Source organism: Nipponia nippon, unplaced genomic scaffold (assembly GCF_047370975.1).
Source record: "Nipponia nippon isolate SJK-2023a ecotype South Korea unplaced genomic scaffold, ASM4737097v1 scaffold_6, whole genome shotgun sequence".
Classification (NCBI taxonomy): Eukaryota; Metazoa; Chordata; class Aves; order Pelecaniformes; family Threskiornithidae; genus Nipponia; species Nipponia nippon.
The window spans coordinates 14,786,272-14,810,980 of NW_028262380.1; the positions used below are offsets into that span (position 1 = coordinate 14,786,272).

General features: G+C 40.8%; 1 protein-coding gene across 2 annotated transcripts in view; it reads left to right on the plus strand.

Annotated features, from left to right (window-relative positions):
* Positions 1 to 23,963: 23,963 nt before the first annotated feature.
* The window catches only part of STX18 (syntaxin 18), a 69,213-nt gene continuing 68,467 nt past the window's right edge, over positions 23,964 to 24,709 (plus strand). Inside the window, exon 1 of one of the 2 annotated variants that reach the window (XM_087736135.1) lies at positions 23,964 to 24,244. In XM_087736135.1, coding sequence (XP_087592261.1) covers positions 24,083 to 24,244 — 162 coding nt within the window. In that variant the 5' untranslated portion in view covers positions 23,964 to 24,082. The remainder of the gene's footprint in view (positions 24,245 to 24,709) is intronic. The other variant, XM_087736137.1, reaches the window with a different exon arrangement.

Sequence of the window (24,709 nt, forward strand, 5' to 3'; positions counted from 1 at the left end):
GAAAATATATGTTCTTTACAGCAATTAATTAATTAATTATTAGTTTAAAAAGATTATGTTCCTTAAGACTGTAGCTACAACCACTGGGACATTTCTTTGTAATGAAATGTCTCAGGTGATATCATTCTTAATAGTCAGGTCAAACTACAAATTAGCAAGTCTAACTGCTCCCTGGAAGGGTGTCCTAGAGCACCACCATGACTGAATAGCAATTAAATTGAAAACTGGAAAAGCAAAACCAGCATAGTGGATAGAAGAACGGCAAATTTATGTATTAGGCCCTTTCATTTGCTGTCTTCAGCAGGCCATATCCTGGAGTCCTTACTCGATTCTTACTACCCTTTCTAAGCAAAAACATGATTAAAGTTAAAAAGTAACAACTCAATGACAAATCAACATAGGTGGCAGCCTGGGGATGGGGGGAATAAATTATGGTAAGGTTGACATTTTCAGTATTGGATACATGAGAATAGCCATATATTCTAAGTACCTAACAAAGCAACCCAATTTTCAGGGAAGTGGAATCCACACAGGGAATGCTCTTTTTGCACTTGGAAAATTCCTTTTTTTTGCTTATTCTCTCCAGAACTCCCTCCTCCTTTCTTCTTCTGGCCTTCTTTGCTTATGACTATACCCACCATGATTGCAATGTGTTTGGAGAAAGAGAATGTGTTGATAAACCTCTTCACTTGGTTACAGACCCAAAATACAATTACAGCAATTACATATAATAGTGGCAATATATTTTAAAAAGCCTCCCTGAGACAGCTCTTTTGAAACAATAATGAACATCCATGGTTTAAATCACTTATGACTGAGATTAGTTCTTTTGCCTTATTTATATTCCCCTATTTCCAAGAAATGTTTCTGGAAAATATTTAAGGCAGAACAGCATAGACTTGTCATTGAAGTTTTGTGGCAAAACATGCAAGAAGCAGACTTAAAAACAGAGATTACAGTCACTACTGAACTGCTCTAATTTCTTAATCACTTATTCCCACATGTAGAATTGAGGTCCTTAGGAAGTTTTTTAGGAAGACATGACTTCTTTTTTTTGCCAAAATAAGTCAGTTGATCTTCAAGACTTCAGCACCACTTGACAGAAGAAAATCCCTCCCCATAAGCTGTACCCTGGGATCTGCTGTGTGCCAAGCACTTTTGAAATATAAATCTCCCTTACCTGTCTAGGTGGGTGCTGGGCTTTTCTGAAACTCTAGTCCTCCGATATTCCAGTGACTAATGATCTAGAAAAATGTAAGAGTTACAAATGTCTGTTTCTTGTGGCTTAGGCTGCGAAATATTTTCAGGACAAAATCCAGGTGTTTATCCCCTAAAAATACATTTGCCTCTTACTTGAGCTAAAGAACTATCTACTGACCCCTTATAAATGTCTATCAATCAAGGCTGTTTTCCTCTTCTTCGTTCTACATCAACTGATGGACACTGGTATCAGACATACTTCTCTGTAGAGAGGGAGTATGCAATCAGCATATAGCCACAGAGTCTCTGCTTTTTCTCTGGTCCCATATCACCTGACTCACAATATTTTTAGACATCATCATCTCATATTTTTAGACATTTTATAATTAGCACTTTACAATGAGTGGAGACTTCTGGAAAACTTGGATGATACTAAGCTATCACAATCTGACAAACTTTGCACATCCTTTATTCTGCACAACCAGATGTCACTGCAGTAGGCACGTGCATTAGATATGTATTTATTTGTGCACGGTTACAATGAGTGAAGTATATGCTGATGGTGGTGTTTTTCCATAAATAAGGACTTAGGCTCCTAAAGTGGCACTTAGGTAGAATTAGAGACTTTCTGTCTCACTCATTCTTAACCTGTAATCACCAGTTAATAAACTGCATCTTTCTTCCACTCTCATTGCATTTGTTCTTTTAAACCCCATTCTAAGTAATTCAACTTTTGAATTGCATGGGAAGCTTTGCAGTATTAAGTTCTTCAGTTTATTTCAGAGGACAGATGACAAAATGTTAACTATAGCACTATTTAGCATTATAACTACGTCTTCTGAGATACAGTTCCTAAAGTATTGTAGATGAAGCCTTCAGAGGAAGAGCAGGTGAAGAAAGATATAATAAAAGCAATAAAATTAGACAGTAATGTTTAAATAGCAAAATTTTAGTCATGAAAAATACTTTAACATGCAACAGGTGATTTATATTCCCATGCAACTCAAATGCATTTGGAGATCATGAGGAGAGCATTTGAGATGACTTGGGAAGCATTAGGTATCTTGCAAGATTAGACCCATGTGAGGTTGTCCTTAGAATTACCTTTTTTAATCATAACTAATCACTTCTACGTCCTTTTCTTTCTTAGTCACTTTATTTGTTTCAAGGGGACTGATAGGGCCCTTAAGGCAGTCCCATAATGATACTAATTAATTAATAATTGGTAGCAATTTGGGTGTGTTGAAGAGCTGACCTCGGATAATTCATGCATTGTGACATGATGTACTTTACAGTGCCAGCAGCAGAAACAGCAGGAGTGCCATCCTCCAGCTGCCAGAACTAATTATAAGCAGTTTGTCTTTTCCCTCAATGGCAGATTCTGTTTGTTTCACAACAGTCAATTTAAAAGTCACTTTTAATATCATCATCAACAAAAGAATACCTGGAAAAAATGCACTCACTTTTGGCCGAGAAACTGCTGAATGAGTTGGATTTCCATGGTCACTTTTGTTAATTCAAACAGTGAACAGAAGGCAAAAAGCAGATAGAAAATCTCTCACAGGAAAATATAAAAACTGATATTGCTTTTGCACACTGATGTGGTGCTGATGGGTTAGTTAACACAGCAACTTAAAACATGAAGTCCCTTCCTGAGGCTCTTATATTCTCTGATCAAGCTCATGACAAAAGCCTACAGGCTACATTCTCTATGAAAACTAATTCTGTGTAAGTCTTAGTGGGGACAAGGTGCTGAGAAAGTCATGTAGTCTTATAGAATGATCCCAGTGTTCGCTGAAGTAGAAGGTAACTCACTGTTATGAATTCTCATCCTTCCTGTTACTCAGTACACTCACACCATTAAAATCCCTTCTTAAAATTTCATCCTTCCTCTATAGTAAGGTGAAAAGGTTAATTCCCAAGGGACTAATCCTGTGAGGTGCTGGGCTCTCTCAGCTCCCACTGACTTCAAAGCTAAATATTTGGTTCACATGAAAGCCTCTTTAATTCCCCATTACTGTAAGGTATACTTGTATACAACAGTGGGAGCAGTTGTCATTATAAATCAGACAGTTTATCAGGGGAGCTATTCTCCAGGGCAGAGCAGATTCTAACGCACCACGACATACTTTATTTGTTAGCCTCAATTCCACAGGAATTTTATTCAGGCAGACACCTCAAGGCATGCATCTTTTCAAAGTGTTTAGGCAGGAAGCGAAATTCAAATTAGATACACTTACGATGCAAATGCATTATTATTTAGCTCAAAACGACTGAGGCTCAGGGGTCGTAAATCCTGCCATAAAGAGATCTTTCAATTACCTTCTGTTCAGTGAATCAGAGGAGAGGAACTCTTTCCCTGGCTTTTTCATGCAGAACAAATTTGACTCCCAAACAAATATCAATCACCATAATACTCTATATTTTGGCCTCTATGTAGACCTAACTCCAAGCTGTTTTATATGGGTTTTTCTTTTAAGATGGTGTCAAACCAAAACCTTGCATCTTTAGTGTGACAGAAATCTGAACCCAGTCTTGAATGGCTCCTCCCTTTGTGAGCTGAGCCAAAACTCCAGACTAGAGGATGTTTGAAACCTGGAGCCAGATCTAGATCTAACTTAAGAATTATTTTCTTTCCTTTGAAATTTCATTTCTTCCTCAGCTCATCCCTGGCCTTCATTCCAAACATCCAAACTACAGCTAGTCTTTATTACTGCTTTCTCCCTAACATTTCCACAACGTGACTTTTTCTGGTGGCTCACATTTCCCTTCACCTCCTTGCTTGATGTTTGGCATTTCTAACATTCACCCAGTTGCTTCTCCTTCTCCTCCCTTCCTGTCCCCAGCTGTGCCAGTCTGTCCTACATATCATCTGCCCACTCAAAACACCGCTGCTATGGTCGTTATCCACCGTATTGACCATGGTATCCATCACAGGCACCTTGAATCCTTTCATTAGTTAGTCTCACTCCACTGCATCAAATTCACACCTTTTTCCCCTCAGGATGCCTTGAACCTCTCTTTTCCTTTGTTTCTCTGCTCTTATGTTACATTGATCAGTTACACCAACCTGCTCCCTGGCAGCCAAATTTTATGTTACCATCCTTGAGTTTTGTTGCACAAGACATTGGGAAATTTTTATGTCTGCTTCTGCTTTGATCTTCTGAACAGGTATAAGAGCAGACAAGCACAACAACTCTTTTCATAGTTCTTTAAAAAGCGTGTGAACACCTGTGTCCATGGACAATACCTTGGCTGGGAATGTCCCAGTAATTGTGAAGTGTTTGCAGTCAGCATAAGGCTTCAATCAGTGCAGTTCTTGGCATGCGTATCCACTTTAGACTGTCTGTAGGAAAATTCAGTTTTCTCATCGCACGGTGATGATTGTATAAGTGGTGGTTTAAAACTTCTGTATGACACAAACTAAAGGAACAAAATGTCTCCTCAGATACACAAAGCCATCCCAACAAAAATTCACAAAAAGCCTATTTCTCTGACATGGAGAAATTGTACGCTCAAGTTCTAAGTTCCTTATATTTAAAAAAATCCTTCGGTCCATATTTAAATATCATTTGAGGCCATATTTATAACAATACAGATATTCCAGCAACATTTTATGCAAATATGTATTGTCTATATGTTCAGCAGAACAACATTTAAATATATCTTCTCAGCAAAACTTGCTAGTAAAGTTCACACTCATCGAATTAAATATTTGGTTCATTCATCAAGTTAAATATTTGGTTGTATTCTAATTGTACACATGTATTTTCTCACAGAATAAATGAATGGCTATAGTTTTCAGTGTATTTAAAATGGGAGCGTGCTTTTAAAAAATAGTGGTGTGGCTGCAGTGCTAGTGAAAGGTGACAAATAAATATCTTCAGAGACTGTAATTTTCTATGAGTTTCATCTAGAGACTATTACTTTACATGGATTATTATAGAAGAAGTACAGGTCCTGTGGTCAGGGAATAGAGGCATGTGTCAAGAGGTCAGGTTTCCATTCCCCACCCTGCTGGACCTGCTGCTTCACCTCAGGCCAGTCACCCGATCGCTTTGTAACTCAGTTTGCCCATCCGTGAGGAGGGCTTAATCTTTCCTACCTACTCTGCAGGAAAGCTATGAGGCTTATTTTGCTAATGTTCATAAAGTGCTTTGAAATATTTTACTTGAAAGCAAAGCGTATCTCTTGTGGTGGTGTTTTTATCCGCAGAACTGGTACTACATTTATAGTCATGGTACCAGTTCTCCAACACCACTAATAAAACTAAGTCTTAATGAGAAGAGTAGTTCCTATATTGTAACTTTCACATTTTTTCTTCTTTTCTGTTTCCTCTTTTTCTGTCAGATCAGGTGATTTTTTTTTTTTTTTTTTGCTTTGCATTTTCCAGACTAAAACCACAAAGGCTGAAAAGCAAACAATCTGCTTTTCAGACTTTCTCCCTCAATTTCAACCAAAAGGAGAACAAAAAAAAGGCAACAGTTTGGATTGTGTACTTTTAAGATTATTTGTAAATTAGGCTTTATGATTATGTGTAACAAATAAATACAATGGAAGCAACCAGAGTGCCATAGCTTAAAAGATAATATCACTGGTTCTTGAGTTTGTGCAGGCCTGCTTAGGTCTTTATCTGTGATTCCACTATATAAACAAAAGCTTATCTTTCTTTTGCTGCCCTTATCTTGTTCGTCAGTTGATTGTTTGCTAAGTATCTCAGTGAACAAGACCCCAGCGAAAATGACTGTTCATGTATAATTTGTTTGGATCAGATTAAATTAGAAAGAAGGTAAAAGTGAGAGACAGAGAAAGTAGAATGGACCTTACAAATGAGTAGTGGAGGTCCAAATGATTAGCAAACATTATGCTTGAAGTTTTCCCTTCTTCCTGCCTGACTTTTCCATGTACTTTCTGGAAGAGGGCAGCTATAACAGCATGTCCAAAGGACATTCTTTAGATCATGTGAATTTGAAATGTCTCTTATTATTGTAATGTAAGAAAATGTCTTGGGAAGAATAAAAGAATTTAACACAATTAAAGTTAACATAGTTAGCTCCCTTTGTCACACTGTTGCCTGCTGACAATTCTTCCAGTGGCTGCTATTACTTTCTGCTCTACTATGCATTTCTCATACTGATTCATTTTAACTGTTGTATCAGTGCAAGTCTTTGAAATTGATCCTACATTTCTTGCAAGGAGACTCAGAGGCCGGACTGGGATGTGATTTGGAAGCGAGAAGCTAACCATGTTAAAGTCCTTTGTTGTTGTTCTGGTTTTGTATTGCAATAATACCTGTATCTGAGATTTGGACTCTGTTTTGTTCAGAAGCAGCGCTATCTTATGACTTTGTTTCAAGTAGATAAGGTAATCAAAGGATGCCTGGGGAATTAAAAAACTTACAGGACATCACGACTTGCCAAAGGCACAGCAGGTTGGCAGCGGCAGGGCCAGGATTCTGGAGATCTATTGTGCTTCAGCAGCATCCGCAAGCTGCTAGTATAGGCATCTTTCCCACTTCTCACTCTCTCCCCAGCTCCTCTTTACTTCACCTTCTCATAGATATTAATCCAGAGGAAAAAATATAGTTATCTAGTCAATGTCCCTTCATTCTACAAGCTGGATAATTTTGTTATGGTGACCTTCTTCCATTCTTTCTGGCCTATTTTTTAATTAAGACAGATTTGTTGATTTAAAACCAGAAAGCAAGCCACAACACCTCTATGTAACCTCGCACCCTTGAATAACCTCTTCCAATGGTTAATGGCTCCCATTTTCTAAAACGTATGATTTATTTTTATTTTTAATTTGTCAGGTTTCAATTTCCAGATGTTGAGCCTTGTTAAGTATTTGCCTGATAGATTAATATTTCCCAACTAAATGGATGGTTTTGAATGGTCTTAAGCTTCTTATAGATGAATTAAATAGATTAGCATTTTTAGTCTTTCATACAGATCTTTATAGCTCTTTTCTATACTTCTACTTGTCAGTATTTTCTTTCAGGAGAATCATTATCCAAACTTGGTACAATATTCTGCTTCTGCCGCAGTTTCAGAAGGACCATTTCCAGTTTTAACATTTTCCTTGTGTTTGGTTAGTCCTTGGCTGACACAGCCAGAGATCTTCCAGCTATACCACATTCAGTTCATTATTTACCACAATGACTAAAAGTAGGTGACCTGTATGTGCCTCAGACCTCTGTCCGCACAGTCTTGCTGGTTTCCCACTGCCACAAGATACTGATATTTCTTGATGATTCAACCACCCCATTTAACTGAATCCCCTCCTCCATCAGGTTACCTTGCCTCCCAATGCCTAACCTCACAGCTCCGTAAGTCATCCTAATTCTTTCCTTGCTTGGGCCTTCACTGAACCCCACAAACTCCACAGATCATTTTTCATCCCTGTTGTGAGCATGTCCAACAAGATGTGATCAGTGCTAGCAGTAGGGAAATGATTTACGTCAGAGACAGCTCAAAATGAAAAGTCCTGGCCATCATTTCTGTGCGTCTCCAAAGTCTTTCTCTGTTGTATGGAAAAGGTCAATGGGAAGTCAACAGAAGAGAAGAGGAAAGGAAAACAAGTAGCAATGTTCTTTCAACAAGCTACCTAGTCTACGTTTATATGCTGTATACGCATATACATTTTAAAATTCGCAGGGCTGATATGCTTCCCTTTCTTTGCCCATCTCAAGGAGAAATTCTCAGGCTTATTTAGTCTGCCATGCACTTTGAGATCCTCAGTTCACAAAGAAACTTAAAGCATTACTTACTCATTGACAAGGAGTACTTGCTCATACAAAAAAAGAGTACTTACTCATACAAAATTAAAAATGAAGCCCCGCACACTCCCAGGGTGACGAAATCACAGGTAATATTAAACAGCCCTCAGTCCACAAAATGCCACCCTAAAGACTCTTAAAGGATCTCCTCTGAAACCCCACGGTAGTGGAGTAGTTAGTAGACTGACATTTCCAACAGCACACCCTGATCATCTCTTTCGGACTTCAGTACCTACCAGAAGGCTCATTCCAGTAATAACACTCCCTCTTTGTGAACTTTAAAAGTCAGTAGCTCTCTCCTTAGTGCATTCCAGAAGACGACAGAGTATATCCTTTTCCAAAATAGCGTGGTTCACATTGGAACGTGAATTTGACTTTTTCTTCCTTGTTTACTGGGACCCTCATGCAGAGGATTTCAAAATGCTGCCAGGCAGACTATTCCTCCAGTGAACATTGCATCGTGGGAGAGCGTGTACGTGGAGAATAGCTTATCGTGTTGTGGTGGAGGACCAGTGAGTGTGCCTCTGAATTGCCTTGGTGTCGGTCGGCTCGTTCTGGCACAAGGCTTGGGTCACTACATTAAAAGGAATATTTGTAACTGTGCCGGGAAAGCGAAGGTTTTGTGAGTAGGACAACACTACACGTGAATGCCAGCCAGGGTGGATCAAGGTTTGCCGATGCATTTCTCCGTGCAGACCAGGCTGTAGCTCTTTTTTGCAGGCCTGACTTTCCCAGCAGCAGCTCAGTCGGTGTCATTTGCGGGCCCGTAGCGCTGCCGGCGCGGAGCGCGGCCCCAGCGGCGGGCTGGGCTGCCGGGCCCGGGCGGGCGGGGGGCTCCAGCGCCAGCGCCGCCGCGCTGAACTGCGAGGCTTCCTCTGACCCTGAAACCAACCATTATTCGCTTGAAAGCCAGGCTTGCACAAACAAATATTTTGTGTAGCTGTTATGATTATTGTCAGTAACTGTCCCATTGTTCAGGCGCAGGAATTCCTTTGGTCTCATAAATACTAAACCAAGTCCTCCCCTCCCCCCTTTAACTGTCAGATAATTACACAGTTGGCTTTAGAGTTTAACTTGTCAAAGGAGTTTCATTACTTTGTTCCTTTTGGGCAGCTTCCACTATTGTGCTTTCTGAACACTAAACAGAACCTATATTAACTGTCAGTTAATTACACACCGTTTTTCTTCAGTATTTACCAGTCAAAGGGGCAGGTAGGCTGCAATCCTATCATCTCAATCACTGTCTCTGCTCACAAAAGAATCAATAAAGATGAGTCACTTAGTGTCACCCAGTGTCTGATACTCAAAGCCACCCATTCCTAATTGCCTTTAGAGATGGATGATAATACAAACTTTGAAGTGATAATCAGCCTAATGAGTGGCCTTGCTGAGAGGGTAGATCATGTGTCAGAACAGTTTGCAGATGCTTACAGGCAAACAAAGCCAGCTTTCCTTTTAGAGCCGAGAGGACCATGGCAAGTCTGGTACCCAGAGCCCAGCACAATGGCAGAGACTGGAGCACAGCAGGACGCTGTTGCCTGCTGATCACAACTGACTCCATCCATCTTGCTCTTTGCCTTTAATCAGCACAGTCAGAACAAGTCCTCCAGATCTCTGCATGTTTATGCTGGATGTTTAGGCAATAACTGCGTAGAAGATAAATTCTCTGATTCTGAGCCATTGGATTTAAATAATAGTGATTGGACTTGATAGGTAATGGCCGGGGATCCCGGCTAAAACTACTGAGTAAATGTAATTAAATACAATCGGGTGCAGTCAGCCAGGCAAAGGCAGAGACCATAAAAGGCTCATTCAGACAGCAATGAAAACAAACAACGTCAGCAACAAAAACAAAACCAGTGTTTGGTTTGCTAATAAGAGCATGATCTGAGGCCTGATCGACACTCAATTTTTGCACCCAACAATTTGACCAAATCAATAATTTGAAAAAAACAGCAACAAACAAACAAACAAAAAGACAAATTAAACTCTTATAATCCCTTAGCCTGGATGCAGTTATATTATCATAAAGACATTTTCTTTTCAAAATCGTTAAGCTGTCATAAATTCAGTCAAGTGTGAACAAGTAGGCTATGACCATGTTTGTGCTAATATGACTGTTTCAATATAAAAGGGTTCTTTTGATTTAGCAACCTTTACCAATTTATCTAGATTTTGACAAGAGCTGACTGCAGACATGGCTTCAAAATTATCTCACACGAAGACTGAGAATCTGTAGGATTGCACCAATTTGATTTCAAAGTATAAATGAAAATATGAATGTGTATAAATGGACTGGTTAACAAGTTTAGCAATTTGGACATAGCAATTTTAAATTGATTTTGGGACAAATGCTAAAATCTGTATTCACTTTCTTAGCACTAGTTTTCAGTGATTCACTGTGAATCAGGGAGAGAAAGGTGGTGAAAAAGCTGAACAAGTGGGTTCAGGATTTGACACTGTTTTAATAAGAAGCTGTCAGAGGTTTTAATATTTTGTAGTCAACTATTTTTGTTGTAAAACCTGTCATGCAAATAAGGAATTATTGTGATAAACCACAGGCGAAACAGAAATTGTCAAAAAGGCAAACTAACCTTTGAAATGAAAAGCAAGATTATTGCTGCTTTTCAAAAAACTACAGAATGAGGCCTCTTTCAGATAAAACCAAGCACATTTACATATTTTTACCAGCTTTACCTCTGCCTTGCGTCCTATCTTCAAGTCAGTGAGAAAAGTGTAATCTTTAATATATGAATGGACAGGAAAGATAGCCTTTTATTTTTTGTAGTTCATGTATGAATATAACAGAAGTGCCAGTGGAAAGGTTTCAGAGCTGTCTGTACTGGAGTTTTCCTTTTGAGGCAGCATTCTCTAGTTGATGTCTAGTAGTACTTTGTCTATGTTCATATGGAAACCTATGTCTTCAAGTTCTCTGCTATAATTACTATCAGTAATTTGCCCAACCGAACACTATCTGACACTGAATTCACAATAAGGTGTTAGTTTACTTCTTTTGGTAAAGAACATGAGAAAGAAGATACTTTACTGAATTCTTAAGTGGGCACAGGCTGCCAGAGATCACACAGGACACCTAAGGCCCCTGAACTCACAAAGCTGAAAACACATACGACTGTCCGCCAGTGCTGCACTCTCAGTCTTGCAGTAGCCAAGCTAAGTGAGCTCTTCTGAGTTCCCCCAGCGGCAGCTGTGAATGACACGAGAGTTTTCCACCCCTTGAGGCTGTGGGCTTGTTCCCTACAGACCGACTGCCCCCTCGTCTCTGCCCACAAAGCACGGCAGAGAGCCGGGCTTCTCTAACGATGCTACCACAGAACTTTTGGGAAGTGGTTTCAAGCTGTGGAGGCACTTCACTTTCCTTCTTACCTGGGGAATCAGCTGGGAAAGACCACCCCAGCCATACTAAAGTAGTATTATTCTCCAAGGCAAATTCTAACCCACAGTTATAGTTCTCCTACAGATAATACGCCTCTAAAATCCTCTTAACTTACACATTTATAGTTCATATGATTCAGGTTAATTTTTAAGTAATAAAGTTACTACACATTTTTTTTTAAATCACCGAGTAACCCCATATGCGTATGCATTGGACTATATGCACACCATAGGTTCATGCTAATTTAGTTAAACACAAATGTATTCACAAGCATGCAAGTCTAAAAACGCCCTTTCAAGCACAAAATATCGCCATCATTACATATCTTATCACTTATAATCACATTCAAAATCTCTATCTGAGCTCTAAAGTGTGTTGGACAAAGGGAAAACTTACCTGTGGTCAGACCTATAGAACTGAAATTGATAATTTGCGATTAGTTAATGGAAATGTGTTGACATATGAATTACGGTTGCAAGTTTAAGCATGTACGTTGCAGGCAACTATGAGTTGGAAATGAAAGGGGACAATGAATTGAATAAATGTGTTTGGCGATACATGATAGCTGATACCCACTCAAGTAATCTTGATTCAGACTTTGGATTGTAGGTAGATATGTTAAAATCCATGTGACATGATAAACTGAAAAGAATTTACTAACTATTTTTTTAAACAAAATAAACAGGACTTTTAATGTATCTTTGAAATCCACTCAGTTGATACTAACCTCAGGATATGAATTTATTATTTTTTTGATATCTCCTATTTGTATTATTGCATCTCATAGCCATAAAGAAGGGGTTTTGTGATGCTCACCTCTGTACAGGTAGCAACCAAATATTCCATGTCTGAAAGATTTCCCTAGATATAAAGCCCTAAGAAAGAGAATTATAGCTATGATTTTCAGAAATGATTTAGTTTTTTGGGTGAGCTCAGGGATCTGGCTATCAAAGGATTTTGAATTTCACACATTCTAAAAATATCTTAAATTAGATGCCCAGCAATAGAGGCATCCATAACCACTAGTGATCTTTAAAAATCACAAGTGTGGTTTCTCCATCAGTTTATGCCACTCTTACATGGGGTCAGTGCTGAAAAAGGGAATCCTAACCTCCCAGTTGCCTCTGGTCATGAACTCTCACTGCATAAAATGCGCTGGCACTTGTGGTCATGAGCAAGCCAATCTGATGGAAATACAAGCTTACAGAAAATGCAAGGTGATCTGGTTGACTGGGCAGCCACACAAGTGGTCATGACAGCACATGGGCATAGGCTGCCAGGGCCTGCAACAGGCAGGACGGGTCTTTCAGCACCAGCCTGAACTCATGTTACCTTAAGAGACATGTAACTGCGCCCTGAGTCTGTGTGCATTTGCTTCTTGTACTATGTAAGCCATCCGCTGGTGCTTTGCCAATAAGCAGACAAAGAAATACAAACAATACAATAAATATTAACCTTTAATAAAAGAAATACTTTAACTTGATGTTAGAGTGAGAGAAGAGCAGAAGAGAAAAAGACTGGAAAGCTTACAAAAAAATGCACACTAAGTATGCTCTTGCTCTAAGCTTTTGACTTACATATTGGGATTTACATTTATAATGAGTTTAAACCAGCATCTCCAAGCTCTTTTATAAATAAGTAGCTCCAAGTGTTTCACAAATACCTATAGAATTCCGTAAAACTTTCCATGAGGCAGCAAAAGTATACCAGGAGCTAGGCACCTGCCAGTGGAAGGCAAGTACATCTTGAGGAAAACACAGCAGGAGTAGTAAAACCTAGCATCACTATAAATAATGGAAACCACAGGAAGAAATTAAGGTGGTTAAAAATAGTTACTGGAGATGAAATTTGGCCAAGACATGGGGGTGTACAATCCTTTTCCCAATCTCAATCCTATTAAAAAGTGCCATGAAACTGCTAATGACGAACAGAAACTGAAACCTCCTTTTGTCTCATCTGAGACGTATCTCCAGAGTAAGAAGCTTGCTTTTAAAATGGTTAGCCCTGTATTTATTTCTGCTGAGCCAGCGTAAATTTTACCAATGATTTTAATTGGATCAGATCCTTGCGTGTTACTGAATAAATCACCAAACCCACTTCCTACTTTTCTTGGAAATGTCTCCATTTCCCATATCCACCCAGTCCAGCTCTCCTCTGAGCTGCAGCTCCATCAAGCCTTACAAACTACTAAGGCAGGAGAGAACTGTAACTGCGGAACTCTGCAGCAAATTTTGAACATTTTCTTTAACACATGCCATATGGTAGCATAATTTTAAGCAGATAAACTATAGAGCAAAAGTCACACTCACAAAACCAAACATGGCTTTTGCAAAGTTTTTCCTTATTTTTTAAAGAAAACACATCATATGATCACTGATATGTTAAAATGCAGCCTGATTCAGCACTGGGCTGTATTGCCTTCCCTCCCATTGACTTCAAAATGAATAAGCTCAGCCTGGGTATTTGAGAATTCATTGCTGCTAAGACATATTCTGGCAGGTCAACACAAGCATTATTCATAGGCCTCAATTCAGTCTGTCATCTGAAATGAAAGAGAGTCTTTCTTTAAAAAGCTAATATCCATCTTTAATTTGTTATCCTAGTAACTGTATCAAAAACTGTTTTAAAAGAAATATTAAAAATGAGAGCAAGCTGATGAGCAATTGAAACACAGTAAAATAGATCTGGAAGTGACTGCAGGGCCACCAAGTCCATGCTCCAGCTATTGCAGGCAACCAGCTCATACAATCCTTTTCATAAATATATCAAGCTCTATCTTAAAAGCAGCTAGTTTTATTTCTTCAGTTACTGCTATTGTGCAGTTATTTGTATTTCTTCCAGTTTGAGTTACAGATTCATAGATTGTATGCCAGAGGGGATCACTGTGATCATCAAGTTTGACCTCCTGTATAACATAATCTGTAGGGTTGCCCTGAATTCATTTAAGAATCCAGTGATTTTGCAGCCATGAGGTTACTGGGGAAAGGGCACAAAAGCCATGGTATCAGTGTTAGACTGATGGGATTAATCAGCTCATGTTAACACACTGATTATCATATAGTAAAGAGAAATGTTTCAAAAGAATACTCCAGTCTGAAATGTAAAGTGAAATCATTTGGACTTCCAGAGAGGTCATGGTTGAAATATCACAAAACTCTCTTTACTCAAAGCAGATGCTTATTAAGATTAATTTAGTGTGAAAAGTGAACCAGAATGCATATAAAAGACAATGCCTCCTCAATTATGTAATAGGACACCTCCTCATTATATTGTGTTCACTGAAGATGATGGTATTTTCCTAGGGGATGTATAACTACAGTTTGCCAAAGTCCCTTTCCCTCATTTTAGATTAAATATCAGACTGCAGAGAATGAAGCCAAGTGAACAGAAACAAGAGAACTCAAATAAACATCAATTTAAATGAAAAAGAAAAGGCCTGTTATGTGTGTTTTCTAAATATACGTGTTCAAAATAGAAAGTTACAATGATGCCAGGATACAAATACAAAGAATTACTAGCATTTAATATAAACAAAAGTACGTCTTCCCTACATTTGTACATGGATTGAAATGACACGAAACACAATCTATAGGTGTAAATATTCAGGTAACTTTTCACATAACTGGAATGACTTCTCTTTTTTGCCACTTCTTCTCTTTTCTTCCTGTCTCTTTCTGTGAGCTCCCTCCAGTGTTCTCAAGGAAGCATTGAATCATTTCATTTTGGTATATTACATTTTTATCACATGAAGTGCCATGATAAAAAAGACTGCATTCATCTAACCTAAAATAGTCCACCTCAAAACTAGATGCCTATTCTAAGCTGGAAGTCTAGTCTAAACTAGACTCTGAAGATAGGCACTGCAAGGAGATGCATCTCACCCATCAGAGATGTCCCTTAGAATCAATGGCACACTTTGCCAAAAGGACTACTGGCTGTAGAAGTGCTTAGAGAATGAGCCGAGACTGTGTACCAACCTTGAGATTATTTAGAGTTAAGGCATATCAATCCTTTCCTTCTTTTCCCCTTAGGGGCTAACAAGGAGAATTTCTGCTTCAAATTGGTGGTTCATCAGTTGGAAAAGACAGAAGACCAGGAAAGCCCGAACACTGACTCTCAGTCATCAACATGAAAAGAACAAGTTGGCTCTAAGACCATATCAGGTAAGGTACATTCTGTATTGCAATAATAATGCCTTTGTAAAAGCCTAAGCTGGAAGGCTAAGGTGGATATGATTACACCCTGGCAGAAAACATTCAGGGCACTGAATTCCGTAGGCTGTGGACATGCTAGCCTGCTTGGAGCCAGCTCAGGGATCTCTATACAGTGCTGCTATGCAGGCTGTAAACATGCCATAAGTGCTCTGACACCTATTTACAGCAAGTTTAACTCCTGCTTCTACCAAGATAAGCAAGAATAGAGTCAGATGCTATATTTTCTATGCCTCTTCCACTGGCTTTGTAGATTTACTAAATTGAGCTGATATACAAATGAGAATAAAATTATTCTCTGCTAGGCTAGTCTGCCTGGTTTATTTATGCTGGTTTGGTTTTTGGGTCTGTTCACTGACAGAATAAACCAATATAAGCCGGGGCTGTTGCAGTCCCTTTCTACCCTTTCTTCCCCAAGCTGTTTGTTCCCATCTCTTCCCTTGTACCCACACTAGTGCTTTGTGCAACTGGGCCATGAAAAAGTTCCGGGAGTTTAGCTGTAATAAAACTAGGCAAATATTGTGAGAACATAAGCTTAAAGTCATAAGCAATAGAACTAAAGAGAACTTAATTTTGAGTACTGCAATGTCAATTAATTTGGTGTCTTTACTGGTGCTTTATTTATTGTGAAAGCCACTATGACAAGCCACTGTATTGCTAATCTGCATGATATTCAGCAGATAGTGAGCCATTGCCTAACCTCAGAAATGTCAGAATGGAGCTATGGAATTACTCCAGTCCTTTGTGGGTTTGGCAAAGACTTTGTAGGATCTCTAGCGATGTTTGCTGGGCCTGATTCAAATCCCAACAACGGAAATGTCTTTGAGTTGGCTTATTGTTATTTCTGACCCTATAAATGGGGGTAGCATTCAGGCATTAAGAAAGATATTGTTTCTCTGACATGTCAGTTGGTCACTGAAGTTAACATCAAATGAAACAGAATGAAAATCCCAGTTTGATTCTTCCTCTTTTAATTTTAAAGCACTCATAATAACTTAAACTGAATGTCCATCCACCCATCATGGTGTGTTATGTACACACCAGGATTTGAGTTTCTTATGAGAAAATTGAACAAAAACGGTCCATATTTCACAATTCCCTTTCTTATACCATTGTGTGTAAATAACTTCAGAGAAGCTCTTTCCTTTTCCTCTCTTATTCTCCTTTAAAATAATTCTTTAAATAGGTTCTTTTTACATTTTAAGTTTTCTACCCTTTTTGCATTTTTGTTCTACTCATCCTCTTGTAAGGGCCAGCCCACCATCACTTCTGCATGTTGTTAACATGGAATCAATGGAAGATCACATTTAAATACAGTTCCTCTTTAATGCAAGACATTAGTATGCTCTGTACGGTGTTCCATGGCTGAAGTTCATCTTAATATTTTATAAAAGATTTTTTTCTTCTCCATTTTTATTAAGGGGTTGGAATTTTAGAGAGTAGCTGGGTTGGTTTCACTCCTAAAGCCATGAATCTTGAGAAAGAAATTGAATCTGGACTATGTTATGGGGAACTGCTGTGTCTGTGCTGCTTTTCAGTCTTCATAGTAGGATGGTTCCTGAAAAGTGTCCTTTTTCAACCTCTCTCCTACTCTTTTCACAGTGGGCGTATCAACATTATTTTTCTTGAGGAATTTCTAAAGGATGTCTTGCATATATACTTTTAGTTCTGCTGACTGCCAGTAACTCAGACCCTGTGGGACAACGTGATCATCCAACATATACAATATTTACTGCATATATATTTTCAAGCCAAATCCTCTTGTGTCCAATATGGTGGGTAGCAGTGTGCAAAATCCAGGCCTGTCTGGTTTGTGCTCATTGTATCCCATTTCTAAGGCCCCATAGGCTGACAGCCACATACCTGCTTGTTAGGGATATTTATTCTCTTCACTGTCTATATTAAATTATACTTGTAAGAACTCTGCATTGAGATTCCTTTGTGTTGGCTGCTGCTCAATTTCTGAGGGTTCGTCTACTCAGGAAAGCTTCTGAGCAGCGAACTAGGTTGTGAATGTACTAGGCACTAAACCAAGCTCTACCTAAAACATCTGGACATCCCTGTGCTTAACCAAAGCTGCTTCTTAACATTCATCAGTGCCATTTAGAGAGTGTTCAAATGGCTCACTTTGTCTTGAGTGGATTATTGCCATGTAGATTTTCACAATTCTTAAAATTCAGCTACATTGTCTGTGCCCTGCCCCAAGACCTTCCAGTCCTGTATTTGTTTTACAAGCTCTTAATTGTTTTTTTTGCATTACATTTTGCTCCCAGCTTGAATTTATTGTAAGATTGAATTGCTATAGACCTTATCTGCATCTCTTCTTTCACTTTTCATTTTTCCTCTAAGCTCATTACATTTCTTTTCTCATTCTCAAATTCCCATTCTTCTAACTGCCATCATTTGTCCAATGAAGAAGATCTTCAGATAGCAGTATGTAAAACTATAGAATACGCAAGTCTGCAAATGGTCTAGCAGCAAAGAGACATATGGAATTCTTGTATATGTAACATAGAATTGGCCTGAGTATATGCTTAACTATTTTTTTCAGGATTTGCAAAATCAGTAGTTTTGGAAGGTCTGAATACATTTTTCATTCATGAAATGTTTTTCTTAAAAATACATGTAATGTGTATGCTACCTCTGGAGACCAAAATATAATGTTTTCAAGGCACATGAAAAATGGCAGCTTGGGGTAGTGACAGTGCAAGCTTTCCTGTACTATCTTGCTAATATTTTAGTGGCTGCTCTGAAAAGCAGTGTCACTGATAAAAATTGGAAAGTAATCCAGCTGTTTCATCAACTATCTACTAAGATTACCTAAGCACATGGGAAATAATGCCTGTTGTTATTGTGTGTATGCTTTTTGTTGTTGAAAAAATATCTCCATTTTTTTTGCTCTTTCTTTTTGCCTGGTAGACAACGCATGGCCTTGTTCATATATGTAGAGGCCAAGCTTCTTTTTCAACTTCTTAGACAAATGTTGACCGATGTTGAAGAACTGAGAAAGAACAGAGTTTGACTTTGCGAGTCTCTGCAGTAGCATCACTACAGAATTCAGTAGACTGAACTTCTTTGTGTAAGTGCCAGCTGTATTCTTTTCCTGCAGAGCTTCACAGAAGAAACCATCCACTCTGCAAGAGTCTAGCAGGGTATGGGAAGTTCTCAAAGGAGAGAGACTTTGAACACGCTAAAGTCTCTTCAGCAAAATTTAAGACAAAGAACACTGTCTGTATTGACTTCTTCCAGGTGTATATGCTGGTTGTGGGAAATGACTGCCATAGGTATTACTGGCCTTATTTGTTCTAATTATGACAGTCATAATGATGATATTTAGGTGCCCAATGTCAGGACAGAGTGAGGACCAGCTGCAACACCACAGCCAGCAGAGCAGGGCCTCGCCAGCTGGAGCCTGTCCTGGCTGCCCCAGAGTGAAGGGTGCAGAGCAGCCAGGGGCACCCCCAGCCCAGGGCACTGGGCACCTCCCTGACATCAGCCCACAGGGAGGTCATGAGGGATGGCCCAGAGGATGCTGGTCAGGGACAGTCACAGCTGTTGGTGAGCCCTGACACCCAAACCTCACTGAAATCAAGTGATACATAAATACTTTGAATGGGATTCAGATCCCCTTAGGAGTTAGGCTCCTAACTACCTTGGGGGAATCTGACCTAAGGCTTTGATTCTAGGCTTCCTCTTAGCTACCATTGCTTTGGATCCACTAGCCAGGTGCTATCCAAGTTAGATGATAATCTTCTTAAAACACTAGCAGCAAACAGAGTTATTAGTTGCACAAATGCATTTGCTGTAACTGCTGCTGCTGTTGCATTAGTCAAGAAGCAGGAGTGATAACAAGGCCAAAAAAACCCCTAATATACACTGTACTATAAGATTCAAAGCTTTGTAGGATAAGCACAGATCTGCAGGTTTACACTTTGAGTTGTGAGCAAAGAACTGAAGATTTTACCCTCTGAAGTCTGCTGCTTTGGAAAATAACATTTATTTCAGTGTGTAGGTTAAGTATATAATGCAAGTCAGTGTTTTTTATAAAACCTTGTCTATAAGGTAATTTTTTTTCTGATGAAGACCTACAATTTTCTTCCTCACTTGGAATTTCATCTGCTTTTTACATACAGTGTCCAAAGGCAGGGACAGTGTTTCCATTTACATGAGGAAGTATCAGCACTCCTGAGAATTATTTTTACATGCAGAAGCCAGCTTTTTAACATTTCCATAGTTCAAGCTTAATTGCATTGAAAACACACACACACACTTCTTTGATGATGTAGTTTGGATAGCATATATCATGTTAGGAGTTACATCACAACTAAAGAATGGCTTTATACACAACGTCTCTAAGAATTAAATATGCCTCTGAACAATTGGAAAATCAAGTTATCATTTTTTCCCCTGAATTTCAATTCTTAGACATCATATATACAGATATATTTTAAGGCAAAAATATATTTTACATGAGCAGTTTCTATTTTTTTAAATTATTTTTGGTGTAAATTTTGGTGTGATGGTCTAGTTTCAAGAGGAATAACAGAACCTTGATGTTACTGCCAATTGAACTGGTTTCTAGCGGTCAATATTTGTTGCCACAGACAATACAAGTTGCTTATAGCTATGCAGTTCATATCCATTCTTTCCACAAAACTTTGTTTCATTGTACACAGTGACCATACGTCCTTTGTGCAGGTTGTACTCTTACAATCCTACTTTTAAACGCCAAAGAAGATTTCTTTACACATCCACAAAGTTGTTGTATTTACTTTGAGTTTAAGCCAAAAAGTGTGCATGCTATTGGCTTAAAAGTTTAAACAGTCATCACATACAGCTTCTCCGCTTTTGACTTGCCTTGATTATAAATGTGCACTGTAAGCAAATTGCCTGCCTTTTGATATGTTGTTCAGTTTGCAGCACTGCCATCACATAAAGAAAGTTACTGGGTTTATGCCAGAAAAAACACAAAATGTATAAAATGGACTGCAGATAGTTTTCTATTATCCATGCCAAACTAGGACCTTTGTAACTGGAGTGCATTAGAAGGGAAGACATTCAGGAGCTTTATCTCTTTTGTTTACCTCACACAAAATGAACTTAAAACGTGAGGAGTTACCTGTCTGTGAGTGGAGATGAACCCCACCGGCCCCTCTTTAATGGGCACATTGACTGATAACCACAGAGAAACACTGACTCTTTTTCACTGGCAGGTTTACCCAGGACATTTTACTGGACATGCCTGTTAAGCAGATACACCGAGACCTGATGACCAGCATGCTGCCCTCACACTGCACACAAAACTGTTGTAGTTTGCAAACTCCTAATTCCTCCTCTTGCAGACATACTTCTGCTGAGGCACGACTGAGTGGACAGCGCATGTGTTCTTACAGCTTTACCTGAGTTGCTTCTGGTGGGACTGTAGTCCTTTGTGTGTGTTTTGGAATTATACTCCAACTTTAAAATCTTAAATTTCAAGGTTAGTCTTTTTAGCAATTACAGGAAGCTCCAGCATATGCTATTGAAACCTATCTGCTCCAAAGTAAGCTTTAAACTTTCAAAACAAGGTGGCTGTGGAAGTGCAAATAACTACTGAGTAGATGCAGTCACTGTATACAGGAAGCTAGGATCAAGTTCAAATAAAAGCTCGGGGCACCAGTTCTTAGCATCTGATTTTAAAGCAGCTGTAATCTTCAAAGCTATCTATTTATCTCTACAGCAGAGGCCCTGGGTATTATATACCTAATGAGTTAGACCATTTGAGCAACCTTCTTTCACATTAAAAAGGTACTTTAACTTCTTCCTTTGCCAGATTAACTGTTCAGTCCATTTCTGACAGATGAGATCAGCTATATGGAATTTTAATACTGTGTTTCTTTTAAAACATGTCTCTGTTTATTTCCTTGTGCCCGAATGGAAGTTTTAAGACTGCTGAGGTTCAAAATTGTTTGTGTAATATTACTATTACTGTTTTGGGGTGTTTTTCAGTAACTACTGGTCACATACATAAAGCACAAATAAATAAGTAAACATGGAAATAAAGACACAATCTTTTTCCCAAAGAATTTCCAGCTAAGGTCCTGATCCGGTAAAAGGGTTATGTGCTTAACACTGTGCCGTGTGTGGTTCTGTTGACCTCAATGGGAGTATTCACGGTATTCACAGTGGTTTAGTACGTGTATAAATCTTTGCAAAGTTAGGAGGTAAACTATAGTATGTCTGTTAAAATTTACTTTGCTTTAATGAACTGTAGTTTCTTTTTCCATCCAAAAATCTATCGAGTATTCCAGTTATTTTAAAGTACCTAAATTTCTTTAGAAAATGAGTAAAGTATAACATGACATAGGCACCAATAAGTTGTTTTTTCTAAAAGCAGGAAGCGAAGGTGAAGTTCAAAATTTCAAAATAACTTTCAGATTCCTACAGTTTAAATGTAAAAAAGCAGCACTCTAACAGCAAAAATCTATAGATTCTTATCCAATGCCCACTTAAATGGGAATACTTCAAGGCAGTGTAAATGTTAGCTTCATTAAATGTTGAAACAAGCTATATAGATGAATATGCACAAAACCAGAGGTTAATTCTGTCACCTACATTTTCAGGAGCATTCTACTGTGGGTCAAGCTGTGAATGTCTTATTTCTATTGGCAAGAAGTTACCTGTGCAAGTGCCTGTGAAGTAACGTGTTTGTGGAGTGACGCATTAGTTACCGTAAGGATGGCAGGACCGCAGCACATGAAAACCACCCTAACACGGAGCATTGGTGAGCAGGTCGCAGAAGTGTCTTCAGGGAGTTTCAGACTGAGGGTGTCAGTGTGATCAAGACATTCCTGGAATTTTATTAAGTGTGCTTAGTTTGGTAACGCAAAAAAAAAGGAAAAAAAACAATTTTAGGAAACATACCTGAAAGTATCTGATTTACTATGTGTAAATTCCACAGAGCTTTATTAAATATGTCCTTTGCTAAAGTATCTTTACACTAAATTTCTCAATCTTGAAAGAGCAAAGGCATTTGGCTCGAGGTTCAATCAAATACTGCTGGCATTCCTGGAATGAAAAGTTTAATCTCCATCGTCGTCCACTTTTTTGATACCTTAAATACATTTTCATGGTAAATCCAGCACCGAGGACAGGGACTTAAACCACTCCATTCCTTTAATTAGAAATATATATCCATACCACACTAAAATCACAATTTAAAATAGAACAATAATAACAAAGTATGAATGGATACTAATCACAATATAACTATGAGGGAACCAGTAATCTGTAGCTAAGGCTGAATTGATGAGAATTGAACTGAAAGCAGAGCAGTAATCAACAATGGAAAAAAGCCTGACACTCTGGAGCAGATAGGAAAAATAGTTGTGGTTGATTAAGGTCCAGTCCACTGGGGAGATGCAGGATTTTGAAACTGTGTTCTTTGGAGAGTGCCTCAGGGAACGTGCTTCTGGTCAGTGAGAGCACAGTGAAAAACTACATGGTATCTGCTGGATCCCAGAGCATTACATGGCATATATATTTATAACACCACCACTTGTTTATTTGGTCAAAAGTTTTCCCCTCTGTGCCACGCAATTTCACGTAGCCAGTCTACTGCACAGAACATGGCAATAAAGTTGCCCCAATAACAAAGGTTTCTTAGAATCAGCTGGATCCCAAGCACTGCTGTGCTGGAACTGACCGTGATACGTCTTCCAGGTACCGGCGTGATGCCGTCCCAGCGTTGGAGGGCAGCAGGCCGGGGGACCCCGGAGGTCAGTGTCCTGCTGGAGAGGGCATCGCTGCTGCAGGTCCCAGGTGGAACAAGGTTGCTCCACCTACACAGCTCAGGGATAAGTAACCAGGGGACATACCGTGGGACCGTTTCCTAGGGCAATCCGACACCAGCGCGAACCCCAGATCCCACTGCAGATCTGCTAACGTCTATTAATCAGCTCTAGTTATCCTGTCTTGCCATGAATAAGTTGCCAAGCTAAAAACGTGGGAGACCGCGTGTAACAGCACCACCTGGCTACACCTGCGGGGTGGTCCAGACGTCAAGGTTTTGCTGGAACATAACTTTTATTCCACAAAGTTGGTGTTTGGTAGGAGGAGGCAGCATCCCGGTGCCGGGGACCCGCGTACAGCCCTGCCCCAGCGCTCCCGCCCCGGTGCGTGCGCGGGCGGCCGCTGGGTTCAGCCGAGCCGAGCCGAGCCGAGCCGTGAAGGCGGGAGGCAAACGCCTCTCCCGAACCCGAGCTCCGGCTGCCCGCGGCAGAGCCGGCCCGGCGTCGCACTCCCCGCCGCAGCCCAGGCGGGCTCCGCGGGGGCTGACGAGGAGCTCGGCCCCGCCGCCGGACGGCGGCGATGGATTAAACCGGGAGCGCGGGGCCGAGGCCTCCCTGCCCCCCTCCCACGCCCCCACGCAGGGCGGAACGCGCGGCGCGGGGCCGCGTTGCGCGGGGAAGAGTGCGCGGCGGCACCGGCACCGGCCGGCGGCGGGGAGGGCGGGCCGCCATGGCGGTGGACATCACCCTGCTCTTCAAGGCCAGCGTCAAGACGGTGAAGACCCGCAACAAGGCGCTGGGGGTGGCGGCGGGGGACAGCGCCAGGGACGAGCTGCTCAAGCGGAGCGCCGCCCGCTCCAAGGGCGACTTCACCAGCCGGGCCCGGGAGGTGGTGAGTGCGGCGGCGGGCGGCCGGGCCCCGGGGGGAGGACGAGCGGCAGCCGGGCCCCCGCGCTTGACGGCGCCCCGTCAGCGGCTCCGCCTGGGCGCCGCCGCGGGCAGCCCGCCCCCCTCACCCCCGCCTCGGAGCGGGCCGCCGCGTCCGGCTCTCCCCGGGGGCCCGGGGCGAGCGAGCAGGGCCCCGGAGTCGCCCGCAAACAACCCCGGGGCAGCTCTTTCCCACACGGCGGTGGGCTGGGAGGGCGGGAGCGCAGCGTGAGAGCCGGGAGCCCGGCGGCCGATGTGGCGGCGGGGGAAGGCCCCGAGCTCGCCTGTCGCCCGCCTTCCCCCGGGCGGGGGCCCGCTCCGCGGCGGGGGCCGTCCCGGGGGGCTCTGCTGGCTGCCTCCCCTCCTGCCAGGGCTGGCGCTTCGCCTCCTGCAGCCCCGGCTTTCCTTCGGGCCGGGCCGCGTACACGGG